Raw genomic sequence first — 25,575 nt, forward strand, 5'->3', positions numbered from 1 at the left:
CGTTTAGTATATCTGAACTTTTTCATGTGAAAACATTATTACTTACAAGTTATAAATTCAAAATCATCTCATTTATGACAACAAGATTTCATTTTATTGAGCTTTATGAGATTTTACATCGGTTGAGGAAGAGAACGAAACATTCTTTATAATAAAAGTGTGAAAAGTTCTCCCGAACAGACACATTTTTAAAAACCTTGAGTAAGGTCGAAAGGTAAAGCCTAAAAATAGCACGTAGTGAGCTTGAGTCGCTACACCTTCCATGAGGAACAGCTGAGCTAGATGATGAGACGAGACGATGGTGTTCAGTACAAAGAAAAACAGTCAGAAGAGCCATCTAGAGCTCAACCTTAATGCTTCCACTAATTGAAGAAGGGAAAGAAAAAGGTAATACCATCCAATGGAAGTCTTGACTAAACCTCCATACATGTGAAAAAGAGCTCTGTAAGTTCTAATGTAAATTTGCAGCACAACAATACTAAAAAGAACTAAGCTCATGTTAATGAGATATATTATTATGAATGATATAGACAATGAAGCAAATACTACTACTGTTCATTGATATCTAAATTTTACACCTGAATAATGTTTGATCCAGAAACAAATATATTCAAAAGAATGGAGGTGTTAACATAGTTCGACTTCAAAAGACGAGAAAATAAAAGGCAAAGGCAAATCATTTCACGACCGACGAATCTTTTTATACGAAAAGCATAGAGAGAGAGAGAGAGACAACTAGTCTTACATGTCACCGTCCATACATAAACATCACCATCACCATCTGTCAACCATTCAGTAAGAGCCATTCATCTTTAAGAAGAGCAGCAACCAGTTTTCTGATTCACAGGTTGTCCTTGAATGTTCACTGTCGGTGGCCTTGCATTGTTCATCGGCTGTGTCGCCATCCTACAAAAATGAACCCCGAAACAACGAAATCAAGTAAAGAAGGGTGGATGCTGCTTCGTATAGATGGAACGCGTTGCGTCATCGTGTCAGGAATGGAGCTACTGCCGGTGGAGTAAAGAATGAAGGTAGAACTTAGAAGTCGGTAGGAGCCTTTAGGGGTGGTTAACGACTCCCCAATTCCTACCTCCGTGATAATTAGTAAGAGATCATAGTGCTAAAAAGGTAGGTTCAGCTCAAGTTCCAAGGATTAACTTCGTAAGCTCGAGAACTAATCGGCTTGGGATAGACTAATGATCATAGAAGCCCATGAAAGATTGAAAAGGCTTAGAAGGAATAGGTCAAAAGCATCGTGGGTATGCATAATTATGTTTAAACTAGTTAAGACATTCATGAATATTCTAATAATAATTGACGAAAACGAAAACAAAAACTAAAACAGAAAAAAGGAAAAGGGTAAGCTAGTAGGCTGTCTCTGTGGCCAGTGTTCGTACCTGTTCTTTATTTCAGCAGCCATGGCCATGAAAGCCTCTTCTACATTCGTGGCGCTTTTAGCACTTGTTTCCATGAATGGAATCCCAATTTCATCCGCAAAGGCCTTCAGAAAATAATTGATGTCACAATCGAATTTTAGTCTTGATTTTCATATTCAAGATCCAAATTCATACTTTTGTGAAAGACTCCCAAGTAAAATTACTACCTTCGCTGTCTCATAAGAGACGACCTTATTTGCAGTGAGATCACATTTATTACCAACCAGAAGCTTGTTCACATTTTCACTAGCATATCGGTCTATTTCGTTCAACCATTGCTTAACATTATTGAAGCTATCCTGATCTGTAACGTCATACACGACCTACATGGCAGCACATTATATGCAAACAGACTTCACTTTAAGAAGATGAAAAAAGGCAGGAGAAGAAACTGAAAAATGAAGAGTGTAGCAATTACGATTATTCCATGAGCTCCACGGTAGTAGCTGCTAGTAATCGTTCTAAAACGTTCTTGACCGGCAGTGTCCCACTACAGTTCAGGGTTAAAATTACCATTTAACAGCAAAGACCAAAAAGCAGCATTGAAATCTTCTTAAGCAGTATTAATATGCATCCCCACCCCTCTTCTCTCTCACTCTCTTTCTTTCTCCCCTCCTAAAGATCTACGGTTAAATTTGATTTTACCAACAGAAGAACAGCATAATTGCAGACTATAAAGGATTTTTTTGAACAAATAAAACAGTCGCTTAAGTAAATAGTCCTCTAAGCTTCGATTAAAGCAAGAACAATTGAAAAATTCAAACTTACAATTTGAAGTTTAATGGTCTTTCCATCCTGTTCCACAGTGCGGATTTTCTACAAGTAATAATTTATTTCAAGTATTAGAGCTGAAAAAATTCATGTATAATTATCATGAATAGAAGACCAAATATGTGATAGAAGCTTACAAAGTCAACTCCAATGGTGCTAATGTAGCTATCGAGATACGAGTCATCCTGATTTGAAAAAAGAGAAGGAATTAATTAAGGAACAAGAGAATATATAATATACCTAACCTAATCAACAACTACCTTCTAACTAACACAAAAATGTCAATCATGAGCAACTCGAAACTCTCAACCAATGCAGAAGTCATGGGAGTCCCTATTACGTAAAGCGAGGATGTCTATAAAATATAAAGATACCTAATCACTGTGAACAACTTATTTAGTTGTGATAACCGATAGCAATTGTTTAGTAGATTGTTCGGTGACGATAACTTATATGTACATCGTCCTGCATGAACAGTATTTATGACCAACTCGAAAGGAAATGAACATTGGAGTTCTCTTTGAGTATACACAAAAGGGAGGAAACAAATGGATTAGGTGTTAATAACTACTGGGAAATGATTCCATATTTGAGTAAAAGCCAAACTGTGTGGAACCCAACAAAGAACACATCGCTTTCATTGTATCGTTGCGACTTTCGTCCAGCAAAGCCATATGTATTACCTAAAGCAGTATCTACCAACTCAACAGGAAACAGAAAATAAGAAGAAACAGTTGGAAGAAAGTTTTGTAGAGACAACTTACAGCAAACCTCAGTAGAAGACAAGATTTTCCAACTCCCGAATCTCCGATAAGCAGAAGCTTAAACAAATAGTCGCTGCAAATACAAGAACGGAGTAAAAAAATTGCACCAAATTCGCCACTGTTAAAAAGACCCTACTACTTAATATCACAACTCCTACAGCGAGAGAGGAATAAATTCCTCGAGGATTCAAAGATTACATATAACCAAACGATTAAATTTAAGAAATTACCGAAGTAACTCCAAACAAAATAAGAATCAAACAAATTACAAGTTGATTATCAAAATCGCCAACCAAATTGACAATCAAACACCTTCATTCCAAGAAGAAACAAGAAATTCAAAGGGTCATTTTCACAAGCGGTAGATAAATTGAGATCTCAAATCGATCACCTATATTTCAACCAAATCGTAAAAAACAGAACCACCATCGAAAATTCCCCAATTAGCTAAACCATCCAACACAAAACATATTTCTAAAAGAAGTTCCATCTTCCTCATCGACCAGATCTAACCCAATTCAGCAAAAAAAACGACGACAAAACAAGGGCTTCCAATCGACAAATTGAATCAAAAAACAAGAAGAAGAAAAAATCGAGCTTACTATTCCGGATTCATGGCTAATAAGATAGCGGAGTTAAGTATATGAGAAGAGATCGATGCGATGAGAGGACCTGCCGGCGAAAACTTGACCGGAGGAAGATCGGTCGCCGGAGAAAAGAGAAAAAGAGGGGTAGAGAGACGAAGAAATTGAAGAAATTGAAGAAATGAAGAGAAGGGGAGAGGGGCGCGTGGTTTATAAAAGGCCCGAAAATGTCGTGAAGTATGTGAACCCAGGTGGCCAATACGCTTGATGACATGGCAACGCCATTTAATTGCCACGTGTATTTGTACAAATTTATTATTATTATCGTTTGTTTCTTTCTATTGTTTGGGAGAATTGTAACACGCCTAGAAATATTGAAAATACTTCATTTTTTAAAGTTTTAATAATGTTATTATACTTAAAAAAATATATATATACTTACCGTTTTCTCTTGAGTTCTCGAATAGTCTCCCCTTAATCAGGGCTCGACTCGACTCCTTCTCTAGAGCTCTCGAACAAACTACACTCTTTGGCTTTGCTTTGGGCTTTCCCAAAATGACCTTAAATCAATAGAGATAGTATTATTTGATTATAAACCCATGATCATTCCCTAAATTAGCCGATGTGGGTCTCCCCTTAATCGAAGCTCGACTCATTTTTCTTCTGGATTCCTTAGTTTGACATTTGAGGATTTACCGATCTATTGGCACGACTAAGTTTAGGGCATGACTCTGATACCATGTTAGACGAACACGACTCTCCACAATGGTATGATACTATCCATTTTGAGCATAAGCTCTTATGGCTTTGTTTTATGCTTCCTAAAGACCTCGTACCAATGGAGAAAGTATTCCTTAATTATAAACCCATGAGCATATTCAGTTCTTCTTTCTTTCACCTATTGATTGATTCTTGATCCTTCACTACTGAACTTGTCCCTTTGACTATCCCCGAGAACAATTTTGTGTAACCCCTTTCTTTTCAGGCTCGAGGCTCTGTCTGATCTTCCAAGAATATGAATGGTTCATTCTCTATTCACATTTAAATTATTAAATAGAAAGTGGGTACCCTCATTTTATAAGACTACCTCAAGCCCCCTCAGTGGAATGATTTTGCTATGTTGATTCTTCAGAGAAGGGAGTAGATAACTCTTTCAAACAATGATGGTCCGGGTCCCTAGATCTAGGATAGGCGGCCAACCTCCTGGAGAGAGCGATGTGCATGGACCGGAAATCAAAGTTTATCAAAAGCTTGGTCTAAAATTCCTGAAAAATTAGCCTTTTATGATAACTAGAAAATCTATATCCAAGCAACAAAGGTATAACCATTACATCCATTGTTATTTGATTTGATACATTGGGGTTAATCACATTGTTTAATTAGTTGGGAAAGAGAGAGAGGGATTTGAACCCTCGGTAAACAAAAGCCTACCCACATAGCACTGTTGTTCTAATGCTACGCCTTCAACCACTCAGCCTATCTCTCCTCTTTTATCATCCAACCGTTGGACTACACATTGGCCAAGCTATTCAAGCCGTCAGCATTCAAAAAGAGTGATGGGCCAAGCGATTTCACGTCGAAAAAGTAGCGTACGGAAGGCCCACATGAAGAAGCCCATTAAAGATTGCGAGAAGCATCATGTTCGCTTTCATTTTCTACTACCCGAGCGCCTTTGAAAGCGCAGAATCCAAAAATTGGAGGGTGGTTGAAGAATGGAAGCAAGAAATGTATCAGAAATTAAGGGTAGGGTGGCCTCTGAGAAAGGGCAATTTGGAGGAATCCGAATGGAGAATCCCTTTACTTTGAAAGTGGGTCAAATATTTACAGGGTTCGGCGTCGGCTGTGGCGTCGGTATCGGCGTTGGCCGCCCCATAAACATGGGTAAATTTTCCCTACCACTTTCTTCCTTAGCTTTCTCTTTTGCACTAACGGCTTAAGTATAAACTATCGAGAAGAGTTGTTTTCTGCTTTCATTTCATATAGGATTTTTCATGAAAGGGTTCTGTTCTGATATGAAGATTGTTCTAGGGAGGGCAATGTAATAGGAACTCTATGTGGATTTTGAGTTGTTATTCTCTATTTAACATGACAAACGAGGGATTTCCAGGTAAGGATGATACTTTTAAATTGGTCTGCACTATATGTTTAAGTGTGAGATCCATCTCTCACGTTGGTTCTAGAGAGAAACGAAGTATTCCTTGTATGAGTGTTGAAACTTGTCCCTAGCAGACACGTTTTAAAACCACGAGGCTAACAGTGATACGTAATGGATCAAAGCAGACAATATTTGCCCGAACGGTGTGCTAACAAGGACGCTGGTCCCCAAGGGGTGGATTGTGAGATCCCACGTTGGTTGGAGGGGGGACGAAGTATTCCTTAGAAGGGTGTGAAAATATTTTTCTAGCAGACACGTTTTAAAATTGTGAGATTGACAACGATACATAACGGGCCAAAGCGGACAATATCTGCTATCAGTGGGCTTGGGTTGTTACAAATGGTATCAGAACCGGAGGGAGTGCTAGCGATGACGTTGACTCCCAAGGGGGTGGATTGTGAGATCTCACATTGGTTGGAGAGGGGAATAAAGTATTACTTATAAGGGTGTGAAAACCTATCCTTAGCAGATGCGTTTTAAGACGTGAGGCTAACATCGATACGTAACAGGCCAAAACAGACAATATCTACTAGTGGTGGGCTTGGGCGGTTACAAATGATATTAGAGCTAGTCACCAAGGACGTTGGCGTGGTGGATTGTGAGATCCCACATTGGTTGGAGAAGGGAACAAAGTATTCCTATAAGGGTGTGGAAACTTCTCCCTAGAAGACGTGTTTTAAAATCGTGAGATTGACAACAATACGTAACGGGTCAAAGCGGTCAATATCTATTAGGGGTGGGCTTGGACCATTAGATTAATATCTTTCAATTTCTTCTTCTTTTATTGTCTTTTCTTTTATTATCACGTTGAATATGTGTGAATGGGTGATATATGTTTGGTCCTTGGTTGATGAACATGTCTGCTGGGCAGTGCTGCTACTATATGAACACATATGAAATCGATCTCATTTTTTCAGGTGCAATTCCTGTCGTGAACGATGTTATGAGTGCCACGAGAGGCGCAACCGATGCATTTTCTGGTATATCGAGGCATTTAAATAACTCTGTGAGTCTTATCCTTAAACATTATGGATCTTGCGTTATTTATTTGCCATCTAAAATGTTGGACCATTGAATATCTCTCAAATACAACATGTTAGCTCAGGAAATTGGGAGCTAAGAACATCCAAGCTGGAATTGGGTGTGGAGTTGGTTTTGGCCATGGTTTTGGTGTTGGTATGTCCCACAATATCTCTTAAACCGACACGTTCATCTGTTGCTTAACCGACACGTCGTTTCTTGAATATCAGGCCTTGCTATCAAGCCCTCATTTCTACAACAAGCGCAATCTTCTGTCATGGTAGGTGCTCGGCCTCTTATCCATCGTATTTTTCCCGTTGTGACTTCTTATTTACATGTGTTTGAAGCTTGATACCCAAATCTGGTAGCAAGCAATGGAGAAGGTGATGACAAAATTTGGAAACAATCCTAGTCTTCCGATTAGTCAAGACACGGTACCAGCATCACTACGATCTGCCACGAGCATAACGAACGTTTCAACAGATGAACATCCTATAGTCCCAGAAAACCAGTCTGGAAAGTCTCCGTTGAGCAGATCTTTTGGAACTCGAACCGAAAAGGTCATCGACAGTTTCTTGCAAAATCCTGTTTTTAAAGGAGGGGATACGGTACTGCAGGATGAGGTACGATAATACATGTTTGGTTTAAGATTCTTACGTGCATTCAAGAAAAAATTTCGGATAAGAACAGTGAATGTTTGGTGTGACATACATTGTTCTTGTTTTGGCACGACAACGATCCAAGCTTGAGTGTGGTACCAGCAGTGCGGATCTTATCGTTCATTTCGTACTGGCTCGTCATTTTGATCTTCTATAAATCTCATTACGTTATGGATTTAGTCGAGCTGAGTAATAATTCGTTATGGACTACTTTATGTTTCTTGCGTTGTAGGTCGGACGCCAACGGCTCGAGAAACAACTCTTCGAAATGGTACGTTAGATGCATATCATGGAAAGGACTTGTTATCTAATGAGTGAACATCTGAATTTGTTTGTTCCTAAGCGACACGACGATTCCCATTTAAACGTTATTACTTCAGAAACAAAGCGTTTGGATGATTGATTCTTTGCTCGCTTTCAAGAATATGTTTTCCTTATCACTTCTTTTTACATCTTTTGGTTCGTAAAATCGATTCGACTTGTTCGGTTTCATGTACATGCAGGTAATGATGCATCAGAAACTTATTCAAGAGCTAAGAGAGGACAATAACAAGCTTCACCAAATACTATTGGAGGACCTGAAAGCACCTCCCAGCAAGCTCCAAGCAAGTAATGTAGGTCGAAAAATTGCTCCGTGTTGGGATTGTTTGGAATGTCGAAGAAAGCAAAGGAGAAGGAGAAGCTAATCAATCTCCGTCATGGTTGAGATAACGTTGCATTCGATTGATTCTTCGTAGATATCATCTGTTGTTGCTGTGAGGTTTCGAAAGCACTCGAACACGATATGAACAAAAGAAGTCCGAGGTATTGAGGTCATATTGCGCTCGAGTTCTATCAAATGGCTTCATGCTTTCACACAAACTCCCCACCAAAACAACCAGTGGAGCTGAGTTTGTTTGAACAAGACAACATCCAGTTTTGTTGGAAATTTTGATTGTTCTTGATGTGTCGTTGAAACTGCAAGATTTTGTGTTTTAGATGCAAAGATGTTTCTAGAAGTGGTTCTTGTGGTGCAAGTAAAAGCAAATTGCTTAGGAGGAATTGTCTACGGGCGTGGATGGAGACGTTGGGGACTTTCCCGTTCCCGTCCCACCATTTTGTGAGTACTATTTTGAAAGGCAAAGAGTCGCGACTTTTGACACCGTGCTAATGTGGGGAAGATGAAGAGTCGCAAGTACTATTTTAGAAGACGAAGAGTCATGACTTCTGGCGTCATGAGTTGCTACAACAATTGCTCCTCCGACGACGTCGCGACCGTAGAAGACCACGACGAGAGTTGCCCCGCTGAACAGTACCCAATACTTAGTTTGGCTAAGAGTTCTTGCATGTAGAATCAATGGTGTAAAGTCACCAATCAAACACAATTTTCAAAGTATAAGTCAATCTTATTAGAACATGTCAAGAAGAGTAGAACGAAACAAACCGAGAGACAAGATAAGGTCTCACGCGCTTTGTAAGCTTCTCCCTCGTGCCCATGGTTTACCCATTTACACCCACCACTTGTAGATTCTCAAGTGCCAGAGTGTACAGCACGTGCTAGCGTCTTCCTCCTCTCGCCTCTCTACAAATTTTTAGCTTTTTCATGAGTATCGATTATGTCCCGACGCTATATTCACCTTCTACAGACTGAAATCCCAACCTCTTCTACAACTTCGGTAGATCTACTTATTACAAAATGAAGAAGCCTAATTTCATAACCTATTACTCAACCTACATTAAATTATCAAGGTTAAAAGCTTCGGATAAATGGATTTTCATTACCTTCGTACAAACAACAAATACCGCTTGTCACCTCAAAATTAATTATAGAAATTAAAGGCGTTCATATGACACAAGAGCCGATCAATCCGGACTACCTAACCCAAACCATAAGGGTTATAAATCTTTTAAAAACTAAAAATTTGGGACTGAGTTATAGTTTGACATTTGTTTTATCGAGTTCCGAAAATAGAGTTAGAACTCAACCTAACCTTACCTACTTTAAAAATTATTATTAAAATTAAAAATATTCGTAACCAATATTAATGATATATTGTGTCGTGTATATGTTTAATATTTGAGTTTTATGAAATTTTAGTTATTAAGGTGTGATTAACTAATTTTTTTTTAAATAATAAAAAATAAATGGGTTGTATTTTTTTCTTTCTTTTTTTTTTTTTTTTTTTGGAATAATCTAGATGAATCTATAAGTTTTGTAAACTATATTCAATATTAATAGCTGTTATATATTTTAAAATTAAAATACCAAAAAAAAACCATTTCTGGTAAATAGCTGGAAAGAACAGGGGCAAAATGGTGAATCTGAATAATCTAGAAACTTGCCTGCATCCTTATTATAACTCTTCAATGAACACCCGATTTCCTTAATTTCGGTTCGTCGTCGTTCGTATTTGCTCTGTAAGTTTTCGAAGCGATCAAATGGAAGCATTTTCATCTTTCTTTGATTCTCAAGCAGAATCCAGAAACCGTTGGAGCTATGATTCTCTCAAGAACTTCCGGCAGATTTCGCCGGTCGTTCAATCTCATCTCCAGATGGTCGGTTCCTCCATTCTTTTCTTTTATTCCTTCGTTGTATTCCCATATCTGTCGTGATTTCATCCAGAAACGAGGGTTCTAAATTAGGATTTGGATTTCTCGATGTACGTTTCTCGTGTACCTGATTGTTGTTGTGCGAATGAGTTTAAACGAAATGAATTTAATAGACTTTCGATTTAGGTTCGAAGATTTCTGTAAGAATGTATTTTATCGGTCGGTTGTTGATGGTTCGTAATGTTGTCTCTTGGATTCTTATATTCGATAGGTCTTTTTTTCATTTTGTTCCATTTTCTTTTGAGCTGTTGGATGATACATGCAATTGATCTGTGAGTTTTCTCTTTCTATAGAATTAATTTTGTGAAGTATTTCGAATCTGCAGGTTTACCTTACTCTAGGTTGTGCTCTAGTTGCATCAGCTGCTGGAGCTTATCTGCATATCCTTTGGAACATTGGCGGTATTCTCACCACACTTGCAGGTGTTGGAACCATCGCATGGCTAATGGCCACTCCTCCTTATGAAGAGGTAGGTTTCTTTAACCATTTTGTTACCTCACTGTTGTATGTGTAATTTATGTTTGTTTATTTTATGTTGTTAATATCTATGTTTTTGTTTTATGTCTTGCTATTTGTCATCAGAAAAAGAGGATTTCTATTCTAATGGCGGCTGCTCTTCTCGAAGGAGCTTCAATTGGTCCTTTGATTGGTTTAGCTATTGAGATTGACTCGAGGTACTCTATGAATTCTTTGTTTATTCTATCTTTTGGTGTAGTGAATAGTTCTTATTATTCCTTTGACCGTAGTTTTGTGATTTGCTCATCTAGTTATTCGGTCTCTGTAATTGGCTGGAGTTGCTTTACATTCTTGGTTCTTAAGGAATGATGATTTTGTAAATGGTGTTGTTTCCAGTGTTTTGGTCAGTGCCTTTGTGGGAACTGCGGTGGCCTTCGGTTGTTTCTCAGCTGCAGCCATGTTGGCTAGACGCAGGGAATTCCTCTATCTGGGTGGCCTACTTTCTTCTGGAATATCAATGTTACTCTGGTTGCATTTCGCTTCCTCTATTTTCGGTGGTTCTACTGCCGTTTTCAAATTTGAGGTACGTATATCACTGTTGAATTTGGAGTTAGAAATAATCCCCTTGTAGAAGACTTGACCTCAATTTCACTTGGTTTGCTGCGTTTACTTGTAGTTGTACTTCGGGCTTTTGCTGTTTGTGGGCTACATGGTAGTTGATACTCAAGAGATAATTGAGAGGGCACATCTTGGTGATATGGACTACGTGAAGCATGCACTGACCCTGTTCACCGATTTCATCAGTGTTTTTGTCCGAGTTCTCATTATAATGGTGAGTTGTGGTGCAAAATGCTTAAGCTTATAAACATTACTTCGGCCGATTGAGATGAAATGGGTATTTCTTTTCCATTACCAATTGGGTTACTATTGTGCAGCTAAGGAACACTGCAGAGAAGAACGAGAAGAAGAAGAAGAAGAAGAGGAGGGACTAAATGCCAAATGCCAAATGCTACGCTTTGTGGTGGATATATTGTAAATTGTGGTAGGCTGTTCTTGTAATTTTGCTTGTTTAAGCAGAGAAATAAGATAGGGACTTGGTTTTTGTTCCTTACTTTTCCACCGCTGTGAAATGTTCTTTGGTTCTGTCTCCTGTTCATTGTCAACTTTTAATTTGTGCTTTTTTTATTCGAGAATTTTAGGCAAAGTGAGTCTGTATATCATGAAGCTACGAATATATTTTAATTTTTCATTTAAAAAAAAATTACATATTTGTGTGTGTAAAATTTAGGTAAATTTAATTTAATTTAATCTTAATTTGGTGGGCATCCCCATTTGAAGCCTTCTAAGTCAAGGTTTGCGTGTGAAACAAGTCAGCCATCTAAGTCGGTGAGATTTGGAACTTTCTCCCCAATATCTTCCATGACTGAGCATTAAATTTGCTTGAAATAATTAATAATAATAAGATCTCCCAGAAATTCCGAGGAAAAAGTCTAGAGAATTCTCTATTATTCCGAATAATATACATCTATTTTCCCCAAATCTAAATATATTTCAATATTTAATATAATATTATTAACTATTATGTTTTATTTAAAACAACATCACACTATATTCAACCAATTTAAAATATTTATTTATTTAGTGTATCTCATATAAATTAATTATTTTAGTACATTTATTTTGTTCTTTTTTCCTAATAAATATATATATATATATATATTAGGTATGGTTTTAACGATTAATTTTCTTTTAACTCAATTAAAAAAAAATTAAGTAAATTTGGAGGCCTATCAATCCATAAGCTCAAATGATAGTAATTAATTATTTATTTATTTTAATAAGTCAAATTTTATTAATTTAATATAAGTCACCTACAAATTTTATATACAAATTTTATAGTCAAATTTTATTAGTTTCTCTTAAGTCTGCTTCATTGTTTAAGTCTCGAATTTAATCATCTGATTATCTTTACAAAACTACTCACTTCTGTAAATCAAAGGTAAACCTCTCACAAAGATGAGTTCACAACTCATATGGTTATCGTGTGAAATATTAATTTTCTTAATTAACGGATATAAAAAAAGTTATTTCATGGTCTAGTCTTATACAAACTCGGTTATTCATATGTCTCTACATGAATGATGTTATGCCCCTAATTTTCTTGTCTAAATCAAAAACGTCACTACATGCATGTCTTTAATAACATATACAAAAATTTAAATAAAACGTTTCAAATGAAATTATAGACTTATACCATTAGTTTAAAACCAGAAATATAAATAAAGTCATCGAAATAAAACTTTAACGTATAATGTTTGAGTACAAAAATGAAAAGTCACCTATAAAACTACTAACGAAAAATAGTACATACTACTATCCTATCATTGTCATCCATGTAGGACACTATACCTTTACTTGAAATATAAGAGTAGCACATCGCTTGAGTATTTTTAAGAAATACTCAGTAAGTAATCCAATTGTTGAAGTTTGAAGAACTGTATGATGATTATGCATGCTCGTGCCCTTCGCATGCGCCATAATGTTATGTGGTGCTTAAGTACGATATCTGATGATGTACGATGTCATGTTATGTATGTATGTGATGTCTTAAAAGACACAGTATTTATACAAATTATTTTTAAATTAGTTATTTTTCAATTTTTTTTTGAAAGTTTAAAAATATTAATAAAATGGTAAAAATTAATGAATATTTTTTATACAAAATATAAAGTTACGAGACAACCATTTATTTATTTATTTCTATATTACGTATAATATATAAAATAAAAAAGAAAAACCCTTTTATTGTAATTAAGTTAAAATAACAGGGGCAAAATAGAGAATCCGAATAATCTAGAAACTTGACTTCATTTCTATAAAATCTCATTCGTGAAGAGATTGTTTTACGCACAGTTTGTTTGACGTACTCGCTAAGAAATTTTTTCAACGCCATGGACGCATTCTCGTATTTCTTCGATTCTCAATCCGGATCCAGAAGCAGTTGGAGCTATGATTCCCTCAAGAACTTCCGGCAGATTTCACCGGCCGTTCAATCTCATCTTCAGCGGGTCAGTTTCTGTACAAATTTGTTTTGTTTGCCTTTTTTCTATATATATTTCAGCGTGGATCTTGATTTATACTGTTTTATGGAATCGATGTTTCTAATTGATATTTTCGGCTCTTGTTTTATGCTTTTAATGGGCGCGGTGGTTAATTTTGAATGGGTTTAGACAAGAATTCGATGAATTATCTTTCAATTTTGGTCTAGGGTTTTCCACAATCTTGGATGATTCACTATTTTGTTTTTTAAATTAGCGAAATCGTATTTTTGGTAGAGGAAATCTAAATGGTACATGAATTATTGAACAAGGGACTACGGGTGGATTTGGGTTGAATTGATAGAAAAACACTCCCTATGTTCTATACCTTTCGGCTTTCAGTTTTTACCCCAGAGTTGAAACTTCTGGTTCTTCTTGGCTGAACCTAACCAATCAGTTCATTGGATTCTTTCTAGTTTTAATTTTCTTTTGCTGTTTACATATGTACCTATATCGATATGTGTTGTTATCAAATGGGACTAATGATGCTAAGTACTTCAAATCTGCAGGTTTACCTCACTCTTGGTTGTGCTTTAGTGGCATCTGCTGCTGGAGCTTATCTACATATACTTTGGAACATTGGCGGTATTCTCACAACACTTGCATCTATTGGATGTATCACATGGTTAATGGCCACCCCTCCTTATGAAGAGGTAAGCTGTTCTATAACCGCTTTTCTCCCTTGTATATTTGTCTTCTTTGTATATATGCATTCTCTCTCTGTTTGTTTTTGTTGCTAACATTCTAATTTTTGTTTTGTGTCGCGTATTTTTGTATTCAGAAAAGGAGGGCCTCTATTCTATTGGGGGCTGCCCTTCTTGAAGGGGCTTCGATCGGTCCTTTGATTCATCTGGCTGTCGAGATTGACCCGAGGTAAAATCAAATTTGGCTGGTTATTTATTTGAATACCTATATGTAGGTACACCATTGATATATCAGCAGTGGGCATTCCTCTTTAGGCTATCCACCCACAGATCATGTTCACTTGATTTTGGGAATCAATATTTGCTTCTAATTATTTTTGTATTGACTCACAAATTTGGTTGTTCCCAGTGTTCTTGTGAGCGCTTTTGTGGGAACTGCGGTTGCCTTCGGTTGTTTCTCAGCAGCAGCCTTGTTGGCAAGACGAAGAGAATTCCTTTATCTCGGTGGCTTACTTTCTTCCGGCGTATCAATGTTACTCTGGCTACATTTCGCCTCCTCTATATTCGGTGGTTCTACTGCCCTTTTCAAGTTTGAGGTATGGATACTCCTGTTTATATCTTTTCCATGGCTTGGAAGTAGTGGAAGCAGTCAACCAATTGCAGTAGGTCTGGTCTGACTTGATATTGTCTTGTTTGTTTGCTTGTTCGTCGCATCTGTAGTTGTACTTCGGGCTGTTGGTGTTCGTGGGGTACATGGTAGTTGATACTCAGGAGATAATTGAGAAGGCACATCTTGGCGATATGGATTATGTGAAGCACGCATTGACTCTCTTCACCGATTTCGTCGCTGTTTTTGTCCGAATTCTGATTATAATGGTAAGCAAGCTGTGTTTGTGTTGAAATTGGTGGATTAGCTGAAATGGGAATTGTTGTAAATGTTTGTTCACTATGGTGTGCAGCTTAAGAACTCAGCTGAGAAGAACGAGAGGGAGAGGAAGAAGAGGAGGAGGGACTGAACAAGCATGGGACTCGAGAACTCTCTGTCTCTATTATAGTTAACCCCAATGTGTTTGGATGTTGTTTGTAGATTGTAATGGATTTTGTGATAACTGAACTGATTGATGTGTGTTTCTGAATGGACAATGGACAATGGAAGGGGCTTGAATTTCATATCAGTTTTGTATGTTTTTCTCTCTCCCATGCTGTAAAAGGGATGCCAGAAAGAGAGAGAGAGGGATATTAAGTTGTGGGTTTTCTGGTGTCTTGGGTGATTTCATTCAGAACCAATCCCATTTGATTAACATAACACCTTCTCCCAAAAGTTTCCTTAAAAAATTGAATCACTTTTTACTTTTAGTTTAATGTTTATTACTTTTTAATTTAAAGTCAAACACTCTAAAGGGGATTTTTGTCATATATATATCATTTTATGACACATCTTCTCCCAACTAAACTATCTATCTATTAAGACAAAGTTGTTAATTTACCTGTATATTTTGGGTGTCTAATAAATTTTTTAAACTTTAAGAAGTATATAAATAAGTCCTTTTAATTTTTAAGTGGTTGAAATCTCTTACTTATTTAAGAGTCAGATTACATATTCATTAGAAATAAAACTAAATAATTTCAAATTCATAAACATAAAGGAAATTATGATCTAACGAATAATATTTGCAGAATGTAAATGTAAACGAAGCAAAATCATCTTAATTCTTAAACCCCAGCTCGATGAAGCTGTATATAAGCTTGGAAGCAAATCGCCAAGAGAAGGGAAAGAATGAGAGTCTCGGCACCACTGTGTTGGTTCCAAATGGATTGATGGTTTTAACCCATTTGCGAAATTCAGTTTCTAAATGGGTTGTGAATTTCCCTTCGATTCGACCCACCTGAGTTACAGATTGGATCCTACTTGACTCTGCAGGGAGGGATTTGAATGGACAAGGTTTTAGAGTTTGGACGAAGAGCCCTCTTCTACGTTAGGGTCCTCTCCGGCTATGAACAGCGCCGGATTCGATCCTTTAGGTTGGAGATCCAAAAGCGTCTCAAACAGGTACTTGGCGTTGGATCTTTCGATTTTGCTTCCGTTTTCTTCTGAATATGCAGTTTATATTCCTGGGTTTTTGCTCTTTCATGGTGTTCTTGGCTTTGGAAGGATGGAATTGGTTATCATGTACACTGAAATTAGGACCCAATGAGGGAAAATGCACAATTCTCTGCCATTTTGTGCTGGGAAATGAGAAATTATTCCTGTTTGAACAACTTTCAATTTGAATGATTGAGGAACAGAGATGAGTGAAATGTAGTCAGCTGTTCTTCAGCTGTGAAAATATTGAATCCATTAACATGATCTTTTGGTCGAAAATATAATACCTAGAGATTAGCTACATACGGTATACTTCTCCAGGGTTTGAAACCAAACTTCTTCTTAGGAAGATAGATGGATCGATTCAGGTGAAATTCAATGTAGATCCAACTTTCTATTCACTCGTGGGAACCAAGCGGTTTGAGGGACTACCTCGGCTCCTCTCTTCTCGAGAATCCATACATCTCTTATCAGTATAAGGACAACTTCGGGTTGCCACGATAGAAAATGTATCTTCTTAATCATTCTCAGGATATACTTTTGTTGGTTCTATCAATATATTTCTTAAGGTTACTTTCTTGGTCATTAGGTTAACTTGTCCTGTCTTTATAGTGAAGTTACGAATATGAGTTTCTTTCTAAATGCAACTTTCATTATCATTACCCACTTAAAAATGAATAAGCCATACATTTGGAAGTAATGGTTTCCCACTTTGCTTGGCATTTCCTTTTCTTCATCCTTCTTCTAGTTATCTAAAATTTGGAGAAATGGGTTTCAAGGGGTTATCTTTTGTTCGGAGGACGAGACAAATTACTTATGGTCGAGTTTAGGGACAACTTAACTTGTATGGTTTGGATCGAAAAAGCGAGATGGATTGAGTTCGGTTTCTTGGAATCTTCAGAGCAATGAAATTCTGATCAAACCTTCATTTTGATCAGAATTTCATTGTCATTATGTGGATATTCAAGTGTTCGTGTGTAAGGGGCTATGTTTATGTGTGTTCAAAACTTTCTAACTTGTTTGCGAACAAATGTTATATGTTGTAATGGTGTTTTACCCTTTGCCAGGCGGAGGAAAGAAAAGCTACCATAAGAAAGGTACCAGAACAGGCTATCTTAGGAGAAGTTCGTCGCATGGTTGAGGAGATGCAAACTCTAAATAAAAAGTTAGAGGAAACAGTAAGTTTTATTCTCTTACTTCAATTCCATAGAATGTTTCGTTCTCCTCTCTAATCGATGTAGGATCTCACAATCCACTCCCTTTGGGGTCCAACGTCCTCGCTAGTACTCGTTTCCCTCTCCAATCAATGTGGGACCCCAATCCACCCTCCCTTTAGGGCCTTGGTGTCCATCTCCCTTCGGGGTTCAGCCTCCTCACTGACACATCGCTCGGTGTCTGGTTCTGATACCATTTATAATAGTCTAAGTCCACCGCTAACGTGTCCTCTTTGGGTTTTTCTTTCGAGTTTCCCTCAAAGTTTTTAAAACGCATCTGTTAGAGAGAGGTTTCCACACCCTTATAAAAAATGTTTCGTCCCTCTCTCCAATCGATGTGCAATAGTATGGTCCTAATATTTCTCGTCACACAAAAGCACACACAAAAAGAAGAAACTTACACATATACAAGAAATGCAGATTGGGAGATTGACCTTTACTTTCTATAAGACATGGGGATTAATGTATTCAACTGTATTAGCATACTAACTTGAGTTATTTCTAGTTTCGATTAGTTAATAATGCTATGCGTTACTGTTTACGAGCACGAAAGTTAGTAGTATATCCAGTAGTCACGTGGGATAGAAGTTGTCATTGGGAGGGTTGTTAACAGGCAGCCTAAACATGGGAAGATGAGTGTACGAGAGGTGCCGGGTCCTCGAGAGGCGCAATCATCTTTCTTATTATCTTTTTCTTTACCAGCAATATACAACAATTCCTATGACAAAACTTTGTACAATATATGCAGGAGTCTGCCATTGAAGAATACTTCAAGCCAATTGACAAAGAAGCAGAGGCATTAATGAAAGTACAACTTGAAGGAGAAGAGAGAACTATGAAGAACATGGTTAAAGTGATGCAGCAGCAGGCTTTGTTTGAAAACGCTGAGGCAGGTACTCAAAAAACTCATTTGAGCTGATTCTGTGAGAAGTTACTGATGATTCGATTAGATTAATAATGTCTGTTCTTGTGCAATTTTTGTGCCACCAATTGTCTTGAATACACTTCACTCTATAGTTATGATTACAGAGGCACTGTTGATTATATCTGGTTTATTGTATGATGATTTCTTGTGACTGTGTTTCATGAGAGGTGCTTATTAACAACACTGAATCCATAAACTTTACAAAACCTTTCCCCCCAAATAATTGGGTTATGGGTTATGCTCATAGCTCGCTCCCACTAGTTCTGTAACCACCCCAAGCCCACCGCTAGTAAATATTGTCCTCTTTGAGCTTTTCCTTCTGACATTCCCCTCAAGGTTTTAAAACACGTATGCTAGGGAGAGGTTTCCACACCCTAAGGAATGCTTTATTCCCCTCTCCAACCGACGTGGGATCTCATAAGGCTATGCGGCACCCCTCTTATGAAAAGGGCTGCTGCTTGTTGTTTGCTAGATTTTGTTCTATTTTATGGTGTTTGGAGAGAGAAACAATAGAATTTTGGCATTGAGATGTGATCCTTTGTTAGAGTTTGTACCTCTCGTGGGCTTCCGTGTGTAAAGCTTTTCGTAATTACCTTTTTAGTCTTAGTTTGCTTGATTGAGACCCTTTCTAAGTTTATTGGGTTCGTTTTGGAGGTTAGTTTTTGTAACAGTCCAAGCCCACTGCTAGTAGATATTGTCCTTTTTTAGTTTTCCCTGTCAGATTTTCTCTAAAGGTTTTTAAAATGGGTCTACTACGGAATGGTTTCCACACCCTTATAAAGAATGCTTTGTTCCCCTCTCTAATTGATGTGGAATCTCACAATTCACCTTCTTTTGGGTCCAACGTCTCGTTGGCACCCGTTCCTCTCTTCAATTGATGTGGGATCTCACAATCCACCCCCCTTTGGGGTTCAGCGTCCTCGTTGTCACACCGCTCAATGTGTGGCTCTAATACCATTTGTAACAGCCAGTAGATATTGTCCTTTCTGGGCTTTCCCTTCCAAACTTTCCCTCAAACGCGTATGCTAGGGAGATGGTTTCACACCCTTATAAGGAATGATTCGTTCCTCTCTCCAACCGATGTAGGATCTCACAGTTTTTTTTTACTATTCCACTCGTATTCTTTCGTTTGTTCTTAACGTGAGCTTAGTTTTGGAGGATGTCTTCAAATATTCTAAACCCTCACCTCACCATCAAATCCATCTTTAGAAGTAGACTTTATTAGGGATTGGTGCAAGAATTAAATGAGTTTCATCTCACAATCTGATAATACATCCAATTTTGTGACATATAGATTCAGATCGAACTAATCCCAAGAACTCTTATCCTTGAATTGTTCATCTTTTGTAACAGTTCAGACTCACCGCTAGCAAAATTCTTATCCTTAAATTGATCATCTTTTGTAACAACTCAAACCCACTATTAGTCGATATGTATTATCGTCAGCTTCACGATTTTAAAATACATCTACTAGGGAAAATTTTCCACATCTTTATAAATAAATTCACATCTCTAACCGACGTAAGATCTCAGATCTTTATCCTAAAAATTCGTGATGAGAACGAGGTTTCCCAAGGAGGACTTGACCCATTCATCAATGTTTTTTGTTTGTTGTTAATGACCACATCTTGAATTTTGGAAGGTAGACCAATTTGATTCTTTAAATTCAAGTTCTTGACTTTTCTTGTAAGAATATTGATGCCCCCTTCTTCCTGTTCAACATTTAAATATGAACACATGATTCATCAAATTAAGGTTGCCCCAATTTCAAATGGATGAGGTTACATGCCATTTTTTTTGGAAAGATTGATGTTTACTTGAAAATCACATTGACCGTCAATTTGTTCGTGCATTGTTTGAGATTACCAATGTCTTTATCAATCGAGATTTATACAGGTCGATGAAACAGTGAAGAATCGTGCATATACGTGAAAGCAAGGCTTGTTTAGGCTATGTTTATAAATAATTTGTTAAATCAATGATGGTCGAGGTGACATTTCAACTTACAAATCTCGACTAGCTAAATCCTTAGTTCTTGGCATATTTTGTCTTCCAATGAAAAAGACACGTGTATACATTTCTACTTTGATCGTATATTATGTTTACGATTTTATCTTGTCTTTTTTCCAATCAACCGAAAATTAATTGAATGATGTAGACTTATGACCACCACGTCTATGCATTGGTTGACAATTTGACGTATTACCACGATAATATTATCCACCGATCAAACACTCAATTTTCATTAAATTAATTGATTTTCTTTATGAAAAAAAAAAAAAAAAACCTTTTCACTATATGTCATTTTCAATTAATATCCCTAAATTATTGATTTTAATTATTAAAAAATCTTTTTTTATTTATTTATTATAGAAAAGATGACTTGGCAACTTTATTTAAATTAATATCTTTGCTAGTATGAATGTGTACAGGTATTGTGTGATTTGGTATTGTGTACACCAGAATACTATACGTGCTCCCTTCCCTCTATAGTATACCGGCAACGTGAGTGTATACTAGTTGAAGGTCATATTCAAGAGTACGTATGTGAGCTCGCTTGTGGATCTATATGCTCGGGTAGTGTGTAGAGAAATACTGTCCATCCAATTTGTTAGGAATATTTAGCCTTGAATTATGGTTTAACATATGTATCATATTTGACCGTTTATTATAGGTAAATATCTTGTATCCATTTGTAATTTACGATATTTTTCTATTTTATAAATGATTATAACTAAAGAAATTTCACTACCTAAAAGGTGGGGTGATTTTAACAAATATTCTCGTGGTATTAGAACTCCTTCAGTTTGACAACCTTCCTCCTTTCTTCTCTATGGCTTATGAATTCTCGTATTATCTTCTTTCTTTCAACACTCTAATCCATATGATCATCATCAAACTTTCTTCCTCCAATTATCTTCTTTGAAAAAGCCAATTTCCTCCTTTTCTTGAGAGTCAAGACATGCTGGATTATGTTGATGGAACTGTGGTTCCACCACCTCGCTTTGAACTAGAAACCTCCTCAACACTCAACACCAAATATTTGGTGTGGAAAGCAGCCGATCAAAGACTTCTTTGTCTCCTGCTCTCCTCTCTCATCGAGGAAGCCATTATTGTCGTCGTTGGTCTCTTCACTGCACGTGACGTTTGGCTTGTGTTAGAAACTACATTCTACCATTAGTCTCAGTTATGCACGTACTTTCAAAACAATTTGTGACTAACTTCATGCCATTGGTAGACCCGTCGAGGACATTGATAAAGTACACTGGTTCTTTCGTGGACTCGGCACCGATTTTTCAACTTTTTCTACTACTCAAATGGCTCTCACTCCTCTCCCATGATATTATTTTTCTCATTTGTTGCTGTGTAAATGATTATAAACAAAGAACTTTCACCACCATTTAGGCGCGATGGTTTTAGTAAATTTTCTCACGATTATTTTTTAAAATACTCTAGTTATATAAACTATTCTTATTTTTAAAGTAAAAGTAACGTCTCTCCACACGAATGACGACGTTGTAGTGACGACCATGAAACCAAAGCTAAGGTAGATGCATCCACGTTGTTTTTCTCTCATCTTAATTTAGATCAGAGCAAATACTTTATTTTTTTAGTTTATTTAAATTCGTATTATTTATTTTTTGCTACATTATTTTAATGATTTTATAATAAATGTGTCTGTCCATGATTTAGCTATTAAATATTTCCGATTATAATAGTTTTAATAGGAAATTATGTCCTTACAATTTACCACTCAATTTCAATATATATTTTGAAAAATTAGTTTACAAACAGTTAAAATTGATTTTTAAGAATGGTCGGAGAATAAATAATAATAAAAATAAAATAAATGAATGCATAGATTATCGTATAATAAACAAAAACCTAATTTTTTTAATTAAAAAATGAACCAATTCATAAAGTTTTCACAAATAAATTTAATCCAATCAAATCATAAATATATTTTAATTAGATGATTTTGTCCATAATAATTATATTTATTTTAATGAGGTAGGAAAATGAATTTATATTCTAAGTTTTTGATATTATATTTAAATATAATTAAAGAAAATGTTATATTATCTTCATTATGGAGTCTAACTCCCTCCATGTGCCCACTAAACTTTGCATACACATTCTCTCTTTCTTTCATTAGAACTTTGTTAACCATAGCATTTGGGAGAGGTAATTGGACAAAAGTGGATGGTTTCAAGTGAAAGAATAGGAAATTAAGCCACGAGACTCGAGAGGTTAGCGTTGAGATGCTACGGAAGGTATCTTGATGTAATGACCCTATTTTTCCTTTTTTCTTCAGATTTTTAGCCATTTTTAATCGATTGTTAGCGTATTTTCTCTTTTAACCTAGAATTTAGAAAACTAATGCAAAATTTCGTTCCAAACCAAAGAAATTGAGAAAAATGTGAAGAACTTACTGTGATAGCCTAGAAATGATAAGTTTCCATCTCGTGGATTTGGAACTATGGTTCCAGCACCTCGCTTTTAACCAGAAACCTCCTCAACACCAAATATTTGGCATGGAAAGAAGCCGATCAATGGCTTCTCTATATCATACTCCTCTCTCATCGAGGAAACTATTGCTGTCGTCGTTGGTCTCTCTGCTGCACAATGTTTGGCTCGCGTTGGAAACTACGTTCAACCATCATTTGAAAAGCTCGTGAACTGAGACTCAAGGATGACATGTAGCTGATGAAATGCAACACCAAACCTATTGCTGAGTATGCTTGTACCTTCAAAACAATTTGTGACCAACTTTATGCCTTTGGCAAACCTGTCGAGGACATTGATAAAGTGCATTGGTTCCTTCATGGCCTCGATACCAAATTTTCAACTTTTTCTACCGCTCAGATGACTCTCACCCCTCTTCTATTCTGCAGATTTAGTCTCTAAAGTTGAAAGTTTTGAGTTGTTTCAGCACACCCTTGAGTCTTCTGACTCCATTCCTACGACATTCATAGCCACTAATCGTGGTTGCGCCCATGGAAGTCACCTTGCTTCCTTTAGCAACTAGCGAGGTCGTTCTCATTCCCACAATAACAACTCTTCTAACCGAGGACGAACCAACTCAGATCAGGATCATTGACCACCTCGCTACCAAATATGTCGTACGGATGACCATTATGCTGACCATTGCAACCATGGTACGTTTGGCCTGATTCTGCTCATGCTCACCTTGCTGAAGTCTTCAACATGTCTTGTTCTATTGTTGGACTCGAGGCTGTTGATTGGTTTTTGGACTCTAGGGCTTCGGCCCATATGACCGTCAACTCATCTATTTTGGATCAATCTAAAAATTACACGAGTAAGGACTCTGTGATTGTAGGAAATAGTGCATTCCTACCCATCACCCTAGTACTCTTTCTCCTGTTTCAAATATTCACGGTCTTGGTTGTTCCTCATTTCACTAAAAAACTTCTTTCAATTAGTAAATTGATGTATAATTTTCCTCTCTCAGTTATATTTACTAATAATTTTTTTACTTTCCAGAATCGTCAAATAGGAAGAGTGGTGGCGGTAAAAGAGATGAGGACTATATGTGCTTGAATGCGACAACCCTGCCTTTATTTCTGTATTTAGAAACAAATATGATTTATGGCATGCTGGCCTGAGTCATGTGAATTATTATGTTATTTTTTTTTTTTAAAAGGTCATCTTTCTCTTTATGTTTTATTCCCTCTCCGTCACTTTGTAATACTTATAAGCTTACAAAAAGTCATTGTTACCTTATCGTCGTCTCATCAAATCCAATTTAGATTTTCTTTACTATGTTATTTTTATTCATAATTATTCTCGATTCAATTGGCTTTACCCTTTAAAGTTTAAATATGATTTCTTTTATATTTTTCTTCAATTTAAAAAATTTGAGAAAAATCAATATTTTGCTCATATTAAGATTTTTCAAAGTGATGGAGGTGCTGAATTTTATTTCAAAACTCACTTGTATTCTTTTGACATCCACCATCAAATCTCTTGTCCATATACACTTGCTCAAAATGGTCGTGCTGAGAGAAAACGTCGTCATGTGACTAAGACAGGCTTGACCCTACTCTTTCGCTCTCATCTTTCTCCTCGTTTATGGGTTGACACCTTATGTACTACAACTTATATTATTAACCAGTTGCCTACTTCACTTCTTGGTGGTACGTCACCCTTTGAACTCCTTTACGACTACTCTATGCATTATGACAATTTTCATCCCTTTGGTTGTTGTGTTTATCCTTACTTGGTGATTATATGCCAATTCTCCCCGCAACATTCCTTCCATTTTTTTGGGTTATAGTCTCTCTCATAAAGGGTTTCGTTGTTTTGATCCCACCACCACTAAGCTATATATCACTCGCCACGCTCATTTTGATGAAACTCACTTCCCTGCTGTCCCTAGCTCGTAGGCACAACCTCTTTCCTCTCTTCATATTTCAAATTTCTTGGAACTACATCTTTACCATATTCATTCATCCCCCATCACTTCTTCACTGCACATTCCTCTATCCAGCTCATCTTCGTGTGATATTTGTTCTGACCTTGTGGATGAGTCTTTGCAGGTTGATACTTTTCTTATAGGTTCCTCTTTGCCACCCTCGACTTCTAATCCGACCTCTATTGAACCTACTACTGATTCCTCTTCTTTTGGCTCTAAACCTATGATCACACGAGCCAAAGATGGTATCTTCAAGTTTTGTCATTTAACAAATCTTGGTATTTTGAGATTATCTAGACTTCTTTCTACTCTTCTTGCATCCACTGAGCCAAAAAGATTCAAATCTGCGGTTAAGAATCCTGCTTGGGTTGCTGCCATGGATGAAGAAATTCAAGTTTTACAACAAAATGACAATGTGACTTTGGTTCCTCACCCTGCCAACACCTACATCGTGGGCTCTAAACGAGTATTTCATATTAAATATTTGTCTGATGGATCTGTCAAGCGTTTCAAGACTTGTCTTGTTGCCAAAGGTTATGCTTAGGTTCCTGATCTCAGCTACACTCACACTTTCAGTTCGGTTGTCAAAGCTACCACTGTCCGTGTTGTGCTTTCTAATGCGGTTACAAATAAATGACCTCTTCGGCAACTTGATGTCAAAAATGTTTTCCTCAATGACACACTTATTGAAAATGTTCATATGGAACAAACTCTTGGATATATTGATCATCGACTTCTTAC

The 25,575-nt window shown here is 36.8% G+C and overlaps 5 protein-coding genes and 1 long non-coding RNA gene across 12 annotated transcripts; 5 read left to right on the plus strand and 1 right to left on the minus strand.

Annotated features, from left to right (window-relative positions):
* The first annotated feature begins 112 nt into the window (after positions 1-112).
* On the plus strand, positions 113-711 carry LOC111470556. Its single transcript, XR_002715058.1, has 2 exons — positions 113-301; positions 342-711. It is a non-coding gene; the product is annotated as an uncharacterized LOC111470556 (long non-coding RNA).
* Positions 535-3,746, minus strand: LOC111470543 (ras-related protein RABD2c-like). Its single transcript, XM_023116081.1, has 8 exons — positions 3,574-3,746; positions 2,972-3,044; positions 2,345-2,392; positions 2,205-2,252; positions 1,855-1,926; positions 1,604-1,759; positions 1,398-1,501; positions 535-906 (listed from the first exon to the last, which is right to left on the minus strand). The coding sequence occupies exons 1-8, from the start codon at positions 3,585-3,587 to the stop codon at positions 813-815; spliced, it is 609 nt and encodes a 202-aa protein (XP_022971849.1). The 5' UTR covers positions 3,588-3,746; the 3' UTR covers positions 535-812.
* Positions 3,747-5,215: 1,469 nt separating this feature from the next.
* On the plus strand, positions 5,216-8,785 carry LOC111470537. Its single transcript, XM_023116076.1, has 7 exons — positions 5,216-5,436; positions 6,628-6,716; positions 6,811-6,886; positions 6,961-7,010; positions 7,099-7,353; positions 7,622-7,660; positions 7,893-8,785. The coding sequence occupies exons 1-7, from the start codon at positions 5,268-5,270 to the stop codon at positions 8,073-8,075; spliced, it is 861 nt and encodes a 286-aa protein (XP_022971844.1). The 5' UTR covers positions 5,216-5,267; the 3' UTR covers positions 8,076-8,785.
* Positions 8,786-9,733: 948 nt separating this feature from the next.
* Positions 9,734-11,590, plus strand: LOC111470541 (bax inhibitor 1-like). Its single transcript, XM_023116079.1, has 6 exons — positions 9,734-9,924; positions 10,304-10,447; positions 10,561-10,652; positions 10,831-11,017; positions 11,111-11,266; positions 11,370-11,590. The coding sequence occupies exons 1-6, from the start codon at positions 9,808-9,810 to the stop codon at positions 11,424-11,426; spliced, it is 753 nt and encodes a 250-aa protein (XP_022971847.1). The 5' UTR covers positions 9,734-9,807; the 3' UTR covers positions 11,427-11,590.
* Positions 11,591-13,338: 1,748 nt separating this feature from the next.
* Positions 13,339-15,351, plus strand: LOC111470539 (bax inhibitor 1-like). The gene is made up of 6 exons (XM_023116078.1): positions 13,339-13,502; positions 14,042-14,185; positions 14,314-14,405; positions 14,586-14,772; positions 14,897-15,052; positions 15,136-15,351. The coding sequence occupies exons 1-6, from the start codon at positions 13,386-13,388 to the stop codon at positions 15,190-15,192; spliced, it is 753 nt and encodes a 250-aa protein (XP_022971846.1). The 5' UTR covers positions 13,339-13,385; the 3' UTR covers positions 15,193-15,351.
* A 581-nt stretch (positions 15,352-15,932) lies between these two features.
* LOC111470545 lies at positions 15,933-21,149 on the plus strand. 7 transcript variants are annotated; one of them, XM_023116083.1, is made up of 4 exons: positions 15,933-16,226; positions 17,327-17,437; positions 18,222-18,362; positions 20,831-21,149. In XM_023116083.1, exons 1-4 carry the CDS (start codon positions 16,110-16,112, stop codon positions 20,984-20,986), a joined length of 525 nt encoding a protein of 174 aa, XP_022971851.1. In that variant the 5' UTR covers positions 15,933-16,109; the 3' UTR covers positions 20,987-21,149. The 7 variants fall into 7 exon arrangements, with proteins under 7 accessions (XP_022971851.1, XP_022971855.1, XP_022971857.1 ...); XM_023116087.1 differs by having other exon boundaries at positions 15,938-16,226; positions 18,222-18,366; positions 20,831-20,917; XM_023116089.1 differs by having other exon boundaries at positions 15,939-16,226; positions 18,222-18,366; positions 20,816-20,835.
* Positions 21,150-25,575: the final 4,426 nt, after the last annotated feature.

Source organism: Cucurbita maxima, unplaced genomic scaffold, assembly GCF_002738345.1.
Source record: "Cucurbita maxima cultivar Rimu unplaced genomic scaffold, Cmax_1.0 Cma_Scf00046, whole genome shotgun sequence".
NCBI lineage: Eukaryota > Viridiplantae > Streptophyta > Magnoliopsida > Cucurbitales > Cucurbitaceae > Cucurbita > Cucurbita maxima.

What these genes read in the sequence shown, in the direction of transcription:
- LOC111470543 (XM_023116081.1), bottom strand. An exon ending in GTGGAGCTCATGGAATAATC is followed by an intron (nt 1,760 to 1,854) that starts GTAATTGCTACA and finishes GCTGCCATGTAG; the next exon opens with GTCGTGTATGACGTTACAGA. An exon ending in GCTGCTGAAATAAAGAACAG is followed by an intron (nt 907 to 1,397) that starts GTACGAACACTG and finishes TCATTTTTGTAG; the next exon opens with GATGGCGACACAGCCGATGA.
- LOC111470537 (XM_023116076.1), top strand. Translation starts at nt 5,268, where the DNA reads ATGGAAGCAAGAAATGTATCAGAAATTAAGGGTAGGGTGGCCTCTGAG. An exon ending in TGGCCATGGTTTTGGTGTTG is followed by an intron (nt 6,887 to 6,960) that starts GTATGTCCCACA and finishes CTTGAATATCAG; the next exon opens with GCCTTGCTATCAAGCCCTCA. An exon ending in AGAAACAACTCTTCGAAATG is followed by an intron (nt 7,661 to 7,892) that starts GTACGTTAGATG and finishes ATGTACATGCAG; the next exon opens with GTAATGATGCATCAGAAACT.
- LOC111470541 (XM_023116079.1), top strand. Translation starts at nt 9,808, where the DNA reads ATGGAAGCATTTTCATCTTTCTTTGATTCTCAAGCAGAATCCAGAAAC. An exon ending in GCTATTGAGATTGACTCGAG is followed by an intron (nt 10,653 to 10,830) that starts GTACTCTATGAA and finishes TGTTGTTTCCAG; the next exon opens with TGTTTTGGTCAGTGCCTTTG. An exon ending in CTGCCGTTTTCAAATTTGAG is followed by an intron (nt 11,018 to 11,110) that starts GTACGTATATCA and finishes GTTTACTTGTAG; the next exon opens with TTGTACTTCGGGCTTTTGCT.
- LOC111470539 (XM_023116078.1), top strand. Translation starts at nt 13,386, where the DNA reads ATGGACGCATTCTCGTATTTCTTCGATTCTCAATCCGGATCCAGAAGC. An exon ending in CCACCCCTCCTTATGAAGAG is followed by an intron (nt 14,186 to 14,313) that starts GTAAGCTGTTCT and finishes TTTTGTATTCAG; the next exon opens with AAAAGGAGGGCCTCTATTCT. An exon ending in TCCGAATTCTGATTATAATG is followed by an intron (nt 15,053 to 15,135) that starts GTAAGCAAGCTG and finishes TATGGTGTGCAG; the next exon opens with CTTAAGAACTCAGCTGAGAA.
- LOC111470545 (XM_023116083.1), top strand. Translation starts at nt 16,110, where the DNA reads ATGGACAAGGTTTTAGAGTTTGGACGAAGAGCCCTCTTCTACGTTAGG. An exon ending in ATAAAAAGTTAGAGGAAACA is followed by an intron (nt 17,438 to 18,221) that starts GTAAGTTTTATT and finishes CAATATATGCAG; the next exon opens with GAGTCTGCCATTGAAGAATA. An exon ending in CTTTGTTTGAAAACGCTGAG is followed by an intron (nt 18,363 to 20,830) that starts GCAGGTACTCAA and finishes GAATGTGTACAG; the next exon opens with GTATTGTGTGATTTGGTATT.